At 43.0% G+C, this 17,892-nt stretch overlaps 1 protein-coding gene across 1 annotated transcript; it reads left to right on the forward strand.

Moving 5' to 3' along the window:
* Nucleotides 1-2,150: 2,150 nt before the first annotated feature.
* On the forward strand, nucleotides 2,151-17,468 carry LOC310796732 (uncharacterized protein; the record flags this gene model as incomplete). The annotated part of the gene is made up of 5 exons (XM_083658969.1): nucleotides 2,151-2,334; nucleotides 2,435-2,538; nucleotides 9,573-9,645; nucleotides 14,853-14,982; nucleotides 16,854-17,468. 5 exons carry the CDS (start codon nucleotides 2,151-2,153, stop codon nucleotides 16,867-16,869), a joined length of 507 nt encoding a protein of 168 aa, XP_083515095.1. The 3' UTR covers nucleotides 16,870-17,468.
* Between the last annotated feature and the right edge of the window lie 424 nt (nucleotides 17,469-17,892).

Below are 17,892 nucleotides of genomic sequence, written 5' to 3' on the forward strand. Positions count from 1 at the left end.
TATATCTCAGTTGCTTTTTGTCTGTTAAATATAAATGTTAAATAATTAAATACAATTTTTACTACTGTCCGAACTGTCTCAACTGTTAATTTTGATTCACTATATAGACGGCTTAGCGCAGACGTGCCCAAATTCTTTCCATTCTTTCTATGAAGGGTCAAAATATGAATCTGGATGGATGGCCGTGGGCCAAAAATAAATGTTGATGTTATGTGAAATTCCAATGAATGATATTATTTTACAGAAAATTTACATTCTGAATCTAAAATACGTCTTCTAGTTTCATATGGTTGTGCTAAATCAAAATGTAAGACCTATAAAGGAATTGCTTATGAAGCCCATTTTCACAATGCGCTTCACAGAGTGGCAAAGGACACAACATGTAGTGAAAACATTATTATATGGATGGATGATAAGATAGGAGGCCAAAGTTTGCACACAGCTTTGTGTGTCAGGCTATGACCTGACCTAAGCTGCAGAGACATTCAATGTCAACTGTCTGTTAGTCAGGAGACAGCAGAGACAGATAAGACAGGCCAGGGCACACAATCAAGACACACACACACATTTTTTTGCCATCCATGTAATACACTGAACATTACAGATTGATGACAGTAGAGCTGTGTACTCTGAGGATGGAATTTAATTTAATAACTAATGCAAAATGATAACCTATTGGTTTTCTTCTGTGGATGTTTATATGGGCTCAAGTGAAGTTATCACAGCTGAAGGAGTGGTTTTGTGTGTGTGTGTGTGTGCGTGCATGCGTGCGTGCGTGCGTGCGTGCGTGCGTGCGTGCGTGTGTGTGTGTGTGTGTGTGTGGTGTGTTGGGTTGGGTTGACAGAGAGCTCAGTTTGGCACATACACTGAAGAGAGCAGAGAGGTCAGATGCTGCTGTGCATGTGTTTATCTCAGGCCAGGGAAGTTTCTCACTAACCTTGTTTCATCACATTCTTCTGCTGTCAGTGGAAAATATTATAGAAAATAAAATATGGATTTTAGTGAATGGGTTTTGGTCTAATGAGTCATGAAAAGAGTGTATGAGAGTCACTGTAAGAGTGTTTGCATTTGTGCAAACTATGAATCAGAGATCTCTGCCTCCCCAAATTCAAAACAATGTGCACAGATTTTGAAAACCTTCCATGATATGAAAAACTCCAATATCTTGTTGGAGAGAAAAAGGAATGTGACTCTACTGCAGCTAAACATGTCTCAGTGTCACTGTGTCGGACAACACACACTGATACTGTCATATTTATAGAAACTGATTGATTCATTTACTTTATTATGAACATTTGATCTAATATTACTTTATTTGGTTATTTTATTGATTTATAGGCTATTTGTTGACATATCTATTGTATATCTAAGATCGATTGATCTTTATGTAGCAATACCTTTGTATTGTATGCCAATAAAGCACCCTTGGATTGAATTGAGTGTAAAATTGGCTTTAAGTCTATATGACCTGCTCCAATGAAGGAAAACAGACTATTTATATATACTATATATATATATATATATACCGGTATATATATATAGGACCTGGTACAGTGGCACCACGGACTTGTGTCCTCTAGTAAGAGAGTGGCGTCAGCGGAGGACCAAAATGCAAGAATCATTAGCCAATGAACAGCCAGGAATGGGTCTCGCGCTACTTTTGCATGTTAAAATAAAGCCGATAATGTACAATTTGATTCATTTCAAGGGATGAAAAACCCTTTCAAAGTACAACACTGTCTATTTTGATGCAACTCGACAGTGCTGCTTTTTTACTGAAGAGTTCCACTTTCTACTTCCTGGAAAAAAACTGGTCCATTGGAGTGACGTGAATGGAGATGTCGGAACTCTTCTATTATGCACGGACTGTTTTGTTTTCTACAAGAACTTCTTCAAAAACTTTGTTCGGTACGTGCATCTTTTGTTTTGTTGTTTGCCGTTTTATTTTCTTATTCGTTGTGTCTGAATTGTCAAGTTAACGAGCTATTTCCGCTGTTTCCTGTCTAGGGCGGGCTCTAGGCCGGAAACAGGCAGGGTGACATCATCTCTTTCTCGCCGAGAAGAGCCTGGTGACGGGAGGTTACTATGGAGTGGTCTCTCCCTCCAGTCTCCACGCAGCGAGGCGAGTTGGCTCGGGGCAGCGGGCAGCGATGGACGACGCGTATCCCCACGCCTTGCTCGTCGAGCTCGGTGAAAACAAGATCCCCAAACTGAAAAACAAGTTGGTGAACTATTTCCAAAGTAAGAAATCAAACGGCTCATCATCAGGCGACTGTCGAGTTGAGTATGAGGAACGCAGCGGGGCGGCGGTGCTGCGCTTCAAAACAGAGGAGGGTGAGTCAGGCCACACAGCTAGATGACAACTTTTAACATTAGGCTCTTTGAGAATGATTTTGCCGAAAATGGTTGACTTGTGTGTCTGTCTTTCAAACAGACCGAGAACGAGTTTTGGGGAAAGAAGGGCATGCGATCAATTTGGATCAAGGGGTGTTGAAGATGACTCTCCGCTTACCTAACAGTGAGAAATCACCAAAGCAGGTAACGCTGAGTGGGTACAACACAAAATGTCCATACAGTGAATCAGTAATACACAGCACATGTGATCAGAGGTTTCCCATCATCATTATGTCAATTTGAGCACAGTTAATGTTAGGCTGCTGTCCCCAGTTTGATAAAATTTTCTCTCTGTGTGTGTGTGTGTGTGTGGGGGGGGGGGGGGGGGGGGGGGGTTGGGGGTTGTGTAGTTTGATATAATTTGCTACAGAACTGGACTTAACCTATTAGGTTAAAATACATGAGATAAAGAAAGACAATGAATAAGTCGCCCTGTAATTAGGGATGCATGATGATTTTTTATGCAGATATCCGATATGCCGATATTTTTCCACCGAACTTCAGAGATCAATTCTCTCCTGTAGTGGAATTGACACATAATTATCACTTAAAAAAACCTCCAAACCACAAATATGTTGTTGACCGTCTTTCATGTTCGACACAAGAGATGTGGCCGTGCGTGCACCCTCGCACCGCAGACATGGCGTTGAGCATTTACCTACAATATACTTGATCAACCCCCCAGGGGGGAAACTGAGGGCCACAATAGGACAGGCAATACAAATGCTATACACAATGACATATCTCAAGCAGTACAGAATACGACGCAGGTGAACGGATTCAACATCGAACCAGGCTATTTCTCTCCGACAGGCATCGAACCATTGAGTTATAATATGAATGGAGGGAGTGTCCCTATCTCCTCCCTGTATGTTTTTTTGAAGCCAAAATCCGGCCAGATCACTGAACCAGATTCTGCGCAGTAGCGCCCTTGATTGAGAACCTCTGAGAGCTCCACACCCCTCTGAACTTTCTTATGTAGAGCTGCTGTTTCTAGAATGCGCACAGTGCGCTGTGTATTTATATACAGTCTAGCTCTGTAAATATAACACTTTAAGTTGTAATATTTTTTGTCTCGCCAAAAGTAACCAGGAAGATTCCCACTATGAGATCAGTTTATCAAAATGACGCCTGTACGAAAATCTGATTTTGGTTGTCGGAGATTTCAGGCCTCCGGGCTGCAGTCAGGCCTCACTCACCCTCAGCCCAACTTAACGTTAGCCCAGTGAGTGCGTGAGCCAGGCTGCCTGGTCTATTGCCTGTTATATCGTTACTAAGAGAGGAGCTTGTGAAGAACGAACATCCCCACAGTCAAAGCATTTCCCCCAGATATGCATATAAAAACGTTTGTTGCTTTAATAGCCTACAAAAAATAAAACGTCAGTTTGTATGTGATGCTAATCCGTTAGCGATGAGCTAACGGTGCTTGTGTACTACTAGGCCTCATCCATCCTACCCGGGACGGGAGTTAACGTTATAAAACACATTTCCTGTCAGTTGGACAACCTGGTCAGTTCTGAAAATATGTGTATTATTGTGTTATTCCAGCTATCGTTATCGGTTGTAAAGTTATAGTAATATTAAGCCGATAAATAATGAAAAACAGCGGCTAACGCCATTGCTAGCCTGCCCTGCATGTTAAAACCATTGTATACATATAACGTAGCTGGAGTAACTCGTAAAACACATTTTCTGAACTTACTTCAGTCGCCAACCAACGTTAATTCCTCGCGCACCTTTCTCAAAACAAAGTTATTTTTATTGCACTCCATTGATATGTCTGGTAGCCAGCACAGCCAACCCATGAGCCACCCTGACCTCCAGGCCTGCACTACCCAGGCTAAGAGCCCATCTCCCGGCCCCACACACCCAGCAGAGCCACCCGACCTCCAGGCAGCGTTACATAATGATAGAATAGAATAGAATAGAATAGAACTTTATTTGCCATTTCAACACATGGTTGATTGGAAATTGTCTTGGTGCAGAAGTGCTCACATAGAATCACATAGAATCACAGGAGACATAGATGCAGAGAGTTCCATACATACAAAAACAAGGAAGTAATAAAAAGGATAATAACGACATTTTAACACATTGAGTGCCAGCCATTTTTTCATCCTGTAGGTAAGTTGTGCCAGGTTTTTTTTTGAGGATTCTGGCTCATTTTACAAGAGCCAAGGATTATTTTCTGTTAAGAATTCATGAACACCAATCATCTAAAAATAACTAATAGAATGTGTGCTTTCTCTGTCTAAAAGAGTTAGTTTGTAGAGTTAGTAGTTATGTAGATATTAGCCGTTGAGTACAGCATGGTTTCAGCGTCTGGAAATTTATTCAGAGATAAATGGCTTTTTGTGAAATTCGATAGAACAGTCACTTTAACCATTCATTTTTGGCATCAGTAAGACCGTCAGACATTCTAAACAATAGTTTTGAACAGTAATTTCCTCCATAACAACAGGAAACACCCCTCTCATTCAAACTCCTCCCTCCGTGTGTCTTCTCCTCCTTCCTCCTGGCTCTACAGCGGGCGTGTCAGAAGCGCGTTGCTGCTGCCTGCCTGCCTGCCTGCGTGCCTGCCTGCCTGCTTGCCTGCGTGCGGACGCTCCTTGTGCGAGTCAAGATGGGCCGGGGAATGCGTGGGCGATGGGCAGATGTTGATTCTGGCCTTTCTGAGGTGTTTCAAAGTGTGTTTCACCTATAATCTATTTTGCAAATCGCTCTCCGCTCTCTGTGTGCTGCTGCCTGCGCGGCCGCTCTCGGGCAAGACAAGTCTGGAATGGATTACTGTAAAATCGCCTCGCCATTTCCTTGAATGGCTTGCTCCCGCGGCAGTTTTTTCTTTGATTTCGCTCGTCTGGGGGAGCACTGTCAACACTTAGTGGGTCGGTAAAATAGATTATACACATTCTCTTGCTCCAATAGTGATCTCGAAGATGTAAAAGTTGTTGATTGATGTCCCACCGTCAAAAAAAAAAAATGTTTATGTAAGACGAGATATCTCGGCTCTGGCACTCAAGCGTTGGATTATGTAAGACGAGATATCTCGGCTATGGCACTTAACGTGTTAAAAAGCAATTCATGGAACCTGTTAAAAAAGCAGAGTGCCGCAGTGCCACAAAAAGCTAAAATAATGCTCGATAAAGTGCTAAACTATTTTTTAAAGTGCTTTTTTAGTGATAAAGTGCAAAAAAACCTAGCTGGTGTTGACCCTTCTAGCACAAAGTGCCTGTGCTCTTGGGCTAGAGTTGAGGTGTACTGTTTTTGAAGCGAGATGTCCTACACCTTATGCTCTGGAGCCTCCTACCAGAGGGGAGGGGCTTGAAGAGGGAGTAAGCGGGGTGCGAGGGGTCTCGCATCACCTTCTCCCCCTTGCGCTTGATGCGTGTGGCGTATAGGGAGGCCACAGAAGGAAGGTCGCAGCCGATGATCTTTGACGCCGTGCGTACTATTCTCTCTAGCCGAGCCTTGTCGTGCTCGCTTGTGTTGCCGTGCCACACAGACACTGAGAAAGTGAGGACACTCTCAACAGTGGCTCTATAAAAGCTGAGCTTCCCCTCCTTGGACACTCCAAACTTCCTGAGCTGTCACAGTGAGTGGAGCCTCTGGTGGGCCTTGTTAATAATGAGGTCGGTGTTGGCCTCCCATTTTAAGTTTTCACAAATGGTTGTGCCAAGAAATTTAAAACTGTTCACTCGCTCCACCTGCTGGCCATTGATGAGCAGAGGAGGGTGAACTGCTTCACCGCGCCGGAAATCTACAATCACTTCTTTTGTTTTGGAAGTGTTTAGGAGCAGGTCGTTTTCTTTACACCAGTCGACAAGCCTGTGTACTTCAGCTCTGTAGGCTGATTCATCGTCGTTCTTGATTAGACCCACTACTGTTGTGTCGTCAGCGTATTTAAAGAAATGGACAGAGTCGGAGAGGGAGACACAGTCGTTTGTGTAAACAAGATAGAGGAAAGCAGAGAGAACACAGCCCTGGGGGGCTCCGGTGTTCAGGGTCAGAGACTTAGAGAGCAGGTTGCCAATTTTAACCACCTGTTCTCGGTCTGAGAGAAAGTCCAAGATCAGGTGGCACAGAGAGTCATCAATACCCAGCAGTTTAAGTTTTTCAAATAATTTAAAAGGCACAATCGTATTAAACGCGGAACTAAAATCAATAAAAAGAATTCTGGCGTAAGTGGCAGAGGCCTCTAGATGTAGCAGGATGGTGTGGAGGCACATGGACACAGCATCCTCTACAGACCTGTTGGGCTGGTAGGCAAACTGATATTTGTCTAGTTTTACAATGCTAGACAGGTGGTCGCATACAAGCCGTTCAAAAACCTTCATTATCACAGGGGTCAGCGCAATGGGCCTGTAATCATTTAGGCAAGAAGGGTTGGGTTTTTTGGGCACAGGAATGACAGTGGCAGATTTATACAATGCCGGGATTTTAAGTGTGCACAAAAAACAGTTAAAGAGATCAGTAAGAATGTTAGAGCTCTAATGTTTTGGCGGCAAGGGACCCCTGACAATTTAGCTCTCGGGGCCCCCCTGTGGCTGAAAATGGAGGCCAGCACTATTGTCAACTCTTCTCTGCCAGCAATCTTATTTTCTAAGCTAGAGAGGCCGGGGACTCTTAAGGATTTAGGTTTTGTTGTGAGAAACTCCCTCAGAATTTTAAACCAAGTTAGGAAAGTTTTGAGTCTCCCAGATGTTTCGATCCACACTCCTATTTGTTTGAATCACTCTTTTTTGCCTCCTTGGTCAGATAGAAACTACCATGCCTGGAGTGAGAGGGGTCTGGCTTCCATCAAAGACCTATATATCGATGATCATTTTGCATCCTTTGACTTGCTGAAAAGGAAGTTTGAGTTGCCCGGCACGGACTGGCTCAGATTCCTACAAATCAGAAACTATGTTCGATCCAGCATTCAGACCTTTGAAGCGCTCCCAAATGAACATGCTCTTTTTGATGTTTTGCTGAGCCCTCCTCACTCCAGGCACCTCATCTCTAGATTTGTGTGTTTATTTGATGATTGTACCATGGCCTCTACTGAGAGGATCAGAGAGGCATGGCAGGAAGAACTTGGTACTGAATTATCTGACATTATATGGGAAAGGAGCCTGTCGGTTGTACAACTCTGCTCAGTTAATAGCAGACATCAGCTGATCCAGTTTAAAGTCACTCACCGTCTCCATTACTCCAAGCATAGGCTACATAAGATATATCCCTCTGTCTCACCGCTATGTGATAGGTGTCAGGGGTCGGAGGGCACATTGTCACATGCTTTTTGGTTCTGCGCTTCACTGTCCGGATTCTGGGCTAAGATATTTGACTGGTACTCGAAGGCTTATAAAATAACCCTTCAGCCCGAAGCAGAACTTGCCATCTTTGGCTGCTCGGAACTCTCTCTGGACTTCCCCACAACTGTGCAGCAATCTCTGACGCAAGGGACAATTGTTGCCAAAAAACTCATCTTGAAAGAATGGAAGTCTTCTACTTCGCCTCCTTTTAAACTGTGGCTGACGGAAATGACCTCTGTTATACGGATGGAGAGGATTAGGTTCCTGAGGACTGCCAAACTAAAGAAATTCTTTGCCATTTGGGGCCCGTTTCTAGCCTACCTTGTTGAGGTTGCGGGAGACGGATGAGCACAATAATGTACCTCTTGTAAAAAATATAAGCACCTTACATAACTGGTAGCACTGAATGTTGAAAATGTGTATTTATTTTTATTTTTGTGTTTGTTTTCGTTTTTGTTTTTTCCGTTTTGTGTCTGAGCCTGTTTGTCTTGTTCATATGTTGTTTTGAAAAGCTGAAAATAAAATATATAAAAAAAAAAAGAGATCAGTAAGAACGGGGGCAAGTTGGTCGGCACAGTTTTTCAAAGTAAAGGTAAGAACATTGTCTGGCCCTGCAGCTTTCCTGACATGTTGCTTACATAGTAGGGCTCTAACCTGGTGCTCCTCAACTATGAAAGGAGGGGTTACAGGCCCCGCCCACACTGTCAGCTATTCTGGGGCGTTCACCTGACTGGACATCAAAGCGGCAGTAAAATGCATTTAATTTGTCAGGGAGTAGGGGATCCTCATCCTGGACTTTGGGTTTTTTCTTAGACCCAGTGAGGTCGTTTTGATGTGAAATATAATGCTAAAAAGAGTGTCACTATGATCTGCAGAACAAGAGGTGATAAGGATCTCTCCTTTCCTTCTTTTTATCTGTCTGGGCAGGTGCTGGCAGTTTGTTGTCAAACTAAATATTTGGGTCATATTATAACTGATCAAATGAGTGATGATGATGACATGTACAGACAGAGGCGTGTACTGTATGCTCGAGCTAACATGCTGAGGAAGAAGTTTTATTTTTGCTCAGATGATGTAAAGGTAAACCTGTTTAGAGCCTACTGTACTCCTCTGTATACTGCCCCCCCTGTGGGTCAAGTTTAAGCAGACTAGCATTCAAAAGCTCCAGGTTGCTTATAATGACTGCCTGAGGATCCTTCTTAGGAAGCCAAGGTGTAGCAGCGCCAGTGAAATGTTTTGTGGGCAGGAGTGAGCACCTTTCATGCCCTGTTGAGAAACCTGATGTATAGGTTTATCTGTGGTCTGAATATGTCTCAGAATATGCTCATTATGTTGCTGTCTCAACCCAATCTCAGTGACACGAGATACATGTCTTCCATCTGGAAACACTGGTACAGTGCCTTACTGTAGAATTGTTAAGTGCTCTTATTGTGTTGTCAAGGATCACCCCAAGGTTCTTAGCTGTTTGGGAGGGAAGCACAGTACAGTGGTATTGTCAATGGAGATGGAGAGGTCTGTGAGAGGGCAGTCTTTCCCTGGGAGGAAGAGTAGCTCTGTCTTACCAAGGTTGAGCTTGAGGTGGTGGGCAGACATCTTTGACATCTTTGTCTTTGAGGCAAAAGCCATGAGATGAGATCACATGGCCAAGAGATCTGATATAGGAATCTGTCTTAATTTATTCATTGAAATCATCCTCTGCTATTTAAAAACTCAGAAATCTTCAACCTTTAGATTGTAATATTTGTATACCTTCAAACCTATGATTATCTCAATACATTTTAAGCAACATACCATTCAATTTTGAACAATTTCCTAAAGAGTTTGAGACCCCAATTTGTAATTAAATTGTATATGACTGATTTAATTTAACCCCTGCTGTATCTACAGAGCTGCTTGGTGGGAGGACAGACATCTGGCGTAGGAGGGGAGGAGCATTGTCCAAATGAATTCTTCAGAAGAGGTGAGAAAAATATCACTGATGTATCACTGATGTCGCAGCACACACACACACACACACACACACACACACACACACACACACACACACACACACACACACACACACACACACACACACACACACACACACACACACACACACACACACACACACACACACACACACACACACAGTCCCCATGCCCTAATTCTTTCTTTGTGTCTTTTTTAGAAACAGACACCAACAAGAGACCCAAACACATTCACACTGGAGAGAAGCCCTACCCACTGTGACCAATGTGGGAGCAGTTTCACTCGGTTAGGTCACCTAAAAACACACAAACACATTCACACTGGAGATAAGCCCTACCACTGTGACCAATGTGGGAGCAGTTTCAGTGTGTTAGGTAACCTAAAAACACACAAACGCATTCACACTGGAGAGAAGCCCTACCACTGTGACCAATGTGGGAGCAGTTTCAGTCACTCAAGTAGCCTAACAAAACACAAACGCATTCACACTGGAGAGAAGCCCTACCACTGTGACCAATGTGGGAGCAGTTTCAGTGTGTTAGGTAGCCTAAAAACACACAAACGCATTCACACTGGAGATAAGCCCTACCACTGTGACCAATGTGGAAGCAGTTTCAGTCAGTTAGGTCACCTAAAAATACACAAACTCATTCACACTGGAGAGAAGCCCTACCACTGTGACCAATGTGGGAGCAGTTTCAGTGAGTTAGGTCACCTAAAAACACACAAACGCATTCACACTGGAGATAAGCCCTACCACTGTGACCAATGTGGAAGCAGTTTCAGTCAGTTAGGTCACCTAAAGATACACAAACGCATTCACACTGGAGATAAGCCCTACCACTGTGACCAATGTGGGAGCAGTTTCAGACACTCAGGTGCCCTAACAACACATAATATATGTGTGAATAATGATATGCTATGGCTGTAGATGAGAAATGTTTTTGTTGATATGGCAAGGGGGGAGGGTAGGGTGTCTTGTCTTGGTCCTGTCTTTTTTTCTTGTTTTGTCTCTCTTTAGCATTTGTATGTATCATTTGTAAATGTTTATGTAAAAAAAAACTATAAAAATGTGGTCACAAAACAAGTGTACTAACCTGAATGAAACAAGAACAGTGACATCAACAAAGGCGAGTTCATATTAAAGGCACAATGAATTTAAACCCCATCTCTTCAGTGTATTACTTCTAGCCTGGTAATTAACTAAAGTAACATAAGTCACAGCAAGCATTGCCTATAGCCTACATGAATGATCTGTGGCAGCATATTTGAATAATGTCGTCATCTAACATTTAATTGAAAATGAAGTTTCACAATTAAACTTTATTGTGATTTGGTTGTACAGTTTGAAATTGGGGGCTCCATTGATGAAGCCAGCTGCAATGAGGAAACTCACTTCCGTTAGAATGTCTGCCTTCAAAATAAAATGCAAATATAAGTGTTTCAAATAAACGCAAGTAAGTCTTGTTTTATGCATCATCATTCAGTTACTGGAGGTGGAGCTCTTTGCCAAAACAACATTATAGCATTTTATAGCCTATTTATTACTCATTAGGAATACTGTATACATCAGCCACATTCTGTACAATGTACAATACACATGAATATCCATACTAATTTCTATATAGCCTATATTTTACTTTCTAGATCAGATTTACTTTCTATTTTCTCTCCCCTGTACAACTAATTTGACAGCTCATCCATCGTATTTAAACAGTTTATATTATTTTTAATATATTTTTTCATTCTACCTATCAAGCACATTGTGCTTGTATGATGGAATATGTGACACCTGAACTTTCATTTGATCTAATATTGTTATGAAGCCATCTGTAGGGTTGTGCTTATTGTATTAATTAAATCAATGTATTAATAAAATAAACAAGGTTTTTCTGGTTCAAACTCCAGTTAAGAAAAGATCAAGTCAGTGCATCTGTACATCACCTTTATTATATCCTATATGCAATGCCACCTCACTACTACAGGAAACCATGTCATATAGTTCTTCAGCTGGATATCTTCATTGTGTTTCTCTTTCTACATACAGCTTGTATGCATGTAGCGTTGGCAAGTCTCAATTAGAGAGAAGAGAGTTTTTAGTGAATAGAGACAGAACAATTAGTGCTCTGCTGTGGTTGACCGGCTCTGTCTCAGCCTCCAGCTGATTGGTTGATTGCAGACATAGACTGGACAGAGAGCTTGGCTGTCATTCAGACACCTCACCCACCCAATCCCACTGGGGGTGAAAGACTGTTGTCCCCGCACGGAGGTGACGGTTGCCAGGTGACTCCTGATAACCCCCCTGTCAGGAGAAAAGGCTGCACCAATCATTCTCCTTCCTCCTCACCTCCTGAGTGACAACAACCATCTGTGGAGGGTGTGTGTGCGTGTGCATACATGCACGTGTGTGTTTTCACTAGTAATAACTTGCATGCCAACCTGCACACTTACCCTGTTAATTCCCAACTAAACACTAGTCAAAGGATAACAAAGAGAGGTCATTAGAAAGAAAGAAAGAAAGAAAATCTTTGTGAATAGGAATTGTTAATATTCACAGGGATGTATTATCTATCGGGCCTACCGGGCCCAGGCCAGGGGCCCAAGAGTTCAGGGGGCCCATAACCCAGAGCCTCTTCACAGGGCCACCACGTCTCTTGCCCAGGCCTGGGACCAACTGATCCCTTAGGGCCCCAACCGTTTATTTTTTATTAAATGTTCCATAAGTGTATGGACAATTATAGAGGGTTATTGTGCTTTTGGCTTTAATTGAGTCTACCTGTGCTGTAAATCCTGTGTTAGATACAAGTGAGTTTATTTCTTGTTATTGTGCTGTTGGCTTTGAGTGTTCAGGTGTCTGTGCTGTAAATCCTGTTGAGATGCAGGTGAGTGTATGTCTGGTCTTTTGCATATGTGTGCTGTGAGGGGGGCCCTTCATACATCCAGATTTGATGATAGTCAAATAAACAGACTGAATATCAAGTTTTAATATTGATTTACCATTATGTTTTAAACACACATTCAAGCACAGGAAGAGGAACAACCGACATAATTCATTCAAGGATAACCTTTACTGTACATTTTAAACGCTGCATGTAAGATTCATGTTTTTATTAGCTCAGCACACACTTCAGACACTCACACATTTCAGGTACTGTAGCTTAAGCCTCCACATAACAGTCAAGTTCAGCCGTATCCAGCAGACACACACCTGCTCTCTGTGTGGACATCTTCACCGCATAGTGGATCAGGCCTGAGGGCGACCCCCTGCTGTTATCAGTTATATATACTCTTCTATATAAACTACCTCTAGCGGTTGGAGGTAGTTTATAGGCTGGAGTCAAGCCTATGTACTGTACAGTACATGTTACTCTGCCTCAGAATAGCCTAGTTCATATTAATGTGACACTACTGACACTTATTAATATCAGATCACACTCCAAGAAGACTTGACAATGATTTTATTGCTTCTACAAATTCTAACCCCCTGTGTGGCCCATGCTGGAATTGCAAAAAGAAGAGCAAATGCTCAGATATTGGTGGTTAAGACTGAATAATGACATCACAACTGTTAATTTAAAATGAGTTATTTCTCTAAATCTGGCTTCAAATGTCCCACATTTTTCGATGGCGCACGCGCCAGCCCTGCAGTGTGAAGGATATAATGGGATGTGTGGGAGCAGTGGAGGGAAAGAAACTATACTGGTCCGTTTTTGAGAGAAACTGGACTAATAATTAACAAGACTGTAATGGAGTAGGGAAACATTGGATGGATTAGTCCAGAAGGAGGCGGTAATGCAACATCTTGGATGCCAACCGCCGTAAAACCAAACAAGAAGAAGAAGAAGAACACGATATTTTTTCCCCATGATAGCGAAGGCATGACCCGCCCCTCTCTGCCTCTGATTGGCCCAGCGTCAAACGTTCATCCAATCACATCCGCTTGGCCGAATGCAGTCAGCCAATCAGAGGCAGAGAGGGGCGGATCACGCCTTCGCCATCATTGGAAACATATCGCTTCCCGGACAATAGACCAGGAGGAAACTACGTTTCCCATGATTCTCAGCCGTTGCCGGTTGTCGACTTCCTGTTTACATTTTTTTCACTAGCAAGGATGTGCACGCCACTGTCAAAGAGTGGGAACGTTTGGCTTATTTATCCGAAATGGCTAAAAATAGTAACGTTGTGTGGTTGCATAGCGGCGATATTTTACAAAAACGAGGTGAATGTCAATTCACTCGTACTGTACGGGCTTATTTTAGCCGAAATTGCTAAACATAGTACGGTATGTGGTTGCATAGCGTCCGCTTTTGTTTTGAAGGCTAAACGTCCAAACCGGAACTCTTATTATTTGGTCATTGAACGGTGCTTTCGCGGTCTCTCTCTTTCAAGATTCAAGATATTGTCACTCCGTTTTGTACAATTATGCACGTGTGAAATTATTATGCAGGGGGGCTCCATTACAAGACATAGGTAGGTACAAAGTCACAACAATTATTATGATTATTTTCAGTCTCTTTCGCTATGAACGGTGCTGGGCGGAAACAGGCAACAGCAGCTGGAAACAGGGAGGGAGGCTGTCATGGAAGCGCCCACGGTCTCATCAGGAAACTCGTGAATACATTGTTGAGATCACTAAACTAACTATAGTGACCAAGTGAGTATCTCACAAGGTGATGTAATAGAGACGAGCATAGCACAGTAGGATCTGTTTGTGAGTGATGGTTATTCTCCTGTTCCACTCACTGTGACGTGGAACCCTGGATCTGTCTGTGAGTGATGGTTATTCTCCTGTTCCACTCACTGTGACGTGGAACCCTGGATCTGAGCTTCAGATGAAACCGCTCAATCAACTACATCTCTCGTCTCACATACTATTTACGTAACAACAGCATGGCCTGGCATGAGAGAAAGTTATGACGTTACTTATGACTGTTTTGTGTAGTCTTTCTGATTTATAACTTGTAGTGCAAAAGTTTTATGACAAATGGTGACTTTCCTGACATGACATGACTTGCAAAGTTATCTTTTAAATTGACAAACGTGTACCTCGTGGCACAATTCTAAATGATTGTCTCACTATTCACCACATTCATATTTTTTATCTGATCTGATTGTTATTCTATGGCTCAATCTCTGCTCAGCAGCTGTTCTTGTTTACATGTTCATGCTCAATCCCGCTTTGGTGTTTTGTTTCAGCCATGCTGGGCCTGATGTATGTTTACTGGACTCACCTCAACATGTTCCAGACTCTGAAGTACCTGGACATCATCGGCAGTCTAACTTTCCTCGCCGGGAACCGTATGCTGGCCCAGAAAGCAGTCAAGAGGTACGCCTCCTGATGGCGCATGGCCACACAGGCCAACACATGGTTTCTAGAGAGCCCTTGATACCAGGAAGAAAGGCTGGTGGCCACTTCCAGATGGAGAAGGCCCCTGGTCCCCCTGAGGCCTCGCTGTAGTTCTTAAAGGGCCTATTCTGCACCGCTAGCTCCTCAGTAGGTTCCCCAGAGGCCGACGGCAACGCCAGGCTCTCTGCTAGTGGAGTGTAGCCTTCATCTGTAGAGCGCAGGCCTACTGGGACCAGCAGAGAAGTGCTTCCCAGGCAATGTTACCCAGGTTATGATCTGAGTGGGCAATTTCTTCAAGCCATCAACAATATGCAGAGCCCTCAAAAGGCTAGAGTGACAATTGTGCGCCCTGTATCGCTGGCTGAAGATGTCAGCCTGTAATTGCTCACCTTTACCCCAGATTAACCAATGACTCCTGTCATTTTTGCCATAGCCCATTTAACCATATTTTTTAGTAGATTGCAATTAATGATGGTCAGAAATGTCATTTTCATGTCCCAGCTAGTTTCCATTCTTCTTGTAGTTGGTGCCTCTTTTTAACCCCTCTCTCAACACCCTGCTGTAAATGTCTCTTTACTCCTCTTTCAGGATTGCCGCAGAGCAAAGTAGTAGGTTGGCAAAGTATAGGAGCCTACGATAAAGGCCTCATTTGTAACAAATGGTCGGGCTTCAAGGCTGAAGTAAGGGCATCCTCATGGACTGCATCCCAGTGCATCTCCATATGGCCGGCAGCGTGCATGGCTGTGTGGTGCTCACTCATTCTAGTGCCGAGTGTTCACGTGTATTTGACCTTTGACCTCCCCTGGTTTGCCTCTCACTCATCCCACCATGACCATTACCATCACGGCCGTGCCAGCACATTATTAATCCCTCCATTGTAGGCTTAGTGCCCATGGTTTTGGTTGTACCACACTGTTTAATTATGTTTTGTGTTCATGAGCCAAGATGTGCATTGTCCAGTGCTTAGACATTCACCTAGCCTGGTATCCTCCAGACCCATATGAATCGCAGTTGTCACACTCTTCATCTGGGCCTGGACCTATGCCCATCCACTGCGTTTATTCAGGACACATACTGTCTGGGACACCTGATTGGCTGGTCGACGTAGGCAGTGGGACCTTATTACATGTAAATAATTAATCTAACATTACGGATAATAATGCGATAACGCATTGCCGAGTGCTGCTAGCTAGGCTAGCTAGCTGTTAGCATGTTAGTTATGTGGCAGTAAAACGCCACTGAATGACCAGTTTAATATAACTGTCAACCAGTTCGAGTGACGCTCTTACCATAAAGCCCACCAGCTTTGATATATGTTGGCTATTTGTTGATATTTATAACAATATTGTGGCTCTAAAGTAAAAATGTTATCAATGCGGGCAGACTGTCATGGCGGCTGTTTCCGGTCTTCCAGCTCTGGACCAGAAAAGAGTTTAACAAAGTGAGAACAGACACACAACACTGCTGTCATTGGGCTGCAGTGGAATAATCGTTGGAACAAAGTATTCGCTTCAGGTCTTATCCATTTAAGTTCTTTGGCGCAGAATTGTCGAAGTAGTTCGATGATTGACACAGATACCAATCAGTTTGGGCTGAAAAATACGTGGCGGATAGCAAAGCGTCCAGACCCTAATGAAGGATTCATTTGGGCTGGTTACCAGGCTAACATTCACCATGAGAATCTCTGTGTTCTTGGCAAGTGACGTCTTTGTTGTGGAAGGCTGTACACAGTAATGCATGAGTCAGCCCTTGTCATCAGATGTTAAGTATGTGTGATGGTGATAGAAAATAAAATGTCTTATTCTCTCCTGTTGAAGTAACTCAAAGTATATTCTCTCTCTCTCTTACAGAATTGCAAGCAAATGAGGACAAGAAAATTAAAGAAGACACGGAGGAAGGTCTTACATTTTTTTCTTTTTTGTTTCCAAGGAGTCATTGGGGATCACATCAGACTGTTGAACATGGCATGGTATGTCATGAATCCAATTGACAATTTAAAAATGCAGTTTGTCCTTTTTTGCCACTCAAAAGAAAACGCTCACTGACAGATACTCCTACTGAGGGCTGTAAAGCCAACGATCGTTGCACTTCATTTTCCTGTGATGTTTGTTTTCTGACTGTCCGACATGCTAATGTTTTATCAGTGAGCTAGGATCATTATTTGTGCTTTTTCTTGATGGAATTTGAGTTGATTTGTGTTTTTTGTACATTCCTCTTTCCTGTTGCTCAACACCCGCTCTCATCCTGTAATGACGTTTAGCCATGCGTGTTTGCACTGAGGCTAAACCATCAACAGTAGCACTGACACATTCATCATTACTAACCATGCCCGTGTGTTTGCCTGTTCAGTGCATCACATATGGAGGATGAGAGGTGTTCTCCTCTCTGTTAAGAAGAGTTGATTTCCCCAAGAAAAAAAGTTTAAATAAGTTATCGGCAATTCTTCCAAAGGAGATCTTTTTGTAATGAAATGAGGAAATAAAGAAATTAAGATGATTTGAGTTTCTTCACGTTTTCTTTAGTAAGATGAGGAAACCACTGAGCAAATTTTGAAGAGACAGTCAAGCACTTAAGTATTCCTTTTCAATCAATAGACAGTGGAAAGCGGAAGTTTGGGAGATGCAGGAGTTCTAGTAGAATCTGATCCTAGACCAGCAGGAGTGCATCAGGTCTCGAGGTGCATCTTTACCCTTACACCAAGAGTGGGCCACACCCCCCCCCCCCCCCCCCCCTACTGTGTTAGAATGAAAATATTTACTTACATAAAACAATTCACTTAAAAGCAGTATCACTAACCTACATTTTGCCGATGTGCACCTCTGCATAGGTCACTGATGAAGCATTGTATTATGTTATAAATATGGACCCAAGGCAGACTGACTTCAAAAT

The sequence above is a fragment of the Poromitra crassiceps genome (assembly GCF_964638095.1).
Source record: "Poromitra crassiceps genome assembly, chromosome: 23".
In the NCBI taxonomy this organism is placed as follows: Eukaryota; Metazoa; Chordata; class Actinopteri; order Beryciformes; family Melamphaidae; genus Poromitra; species Poromitra crassiceps.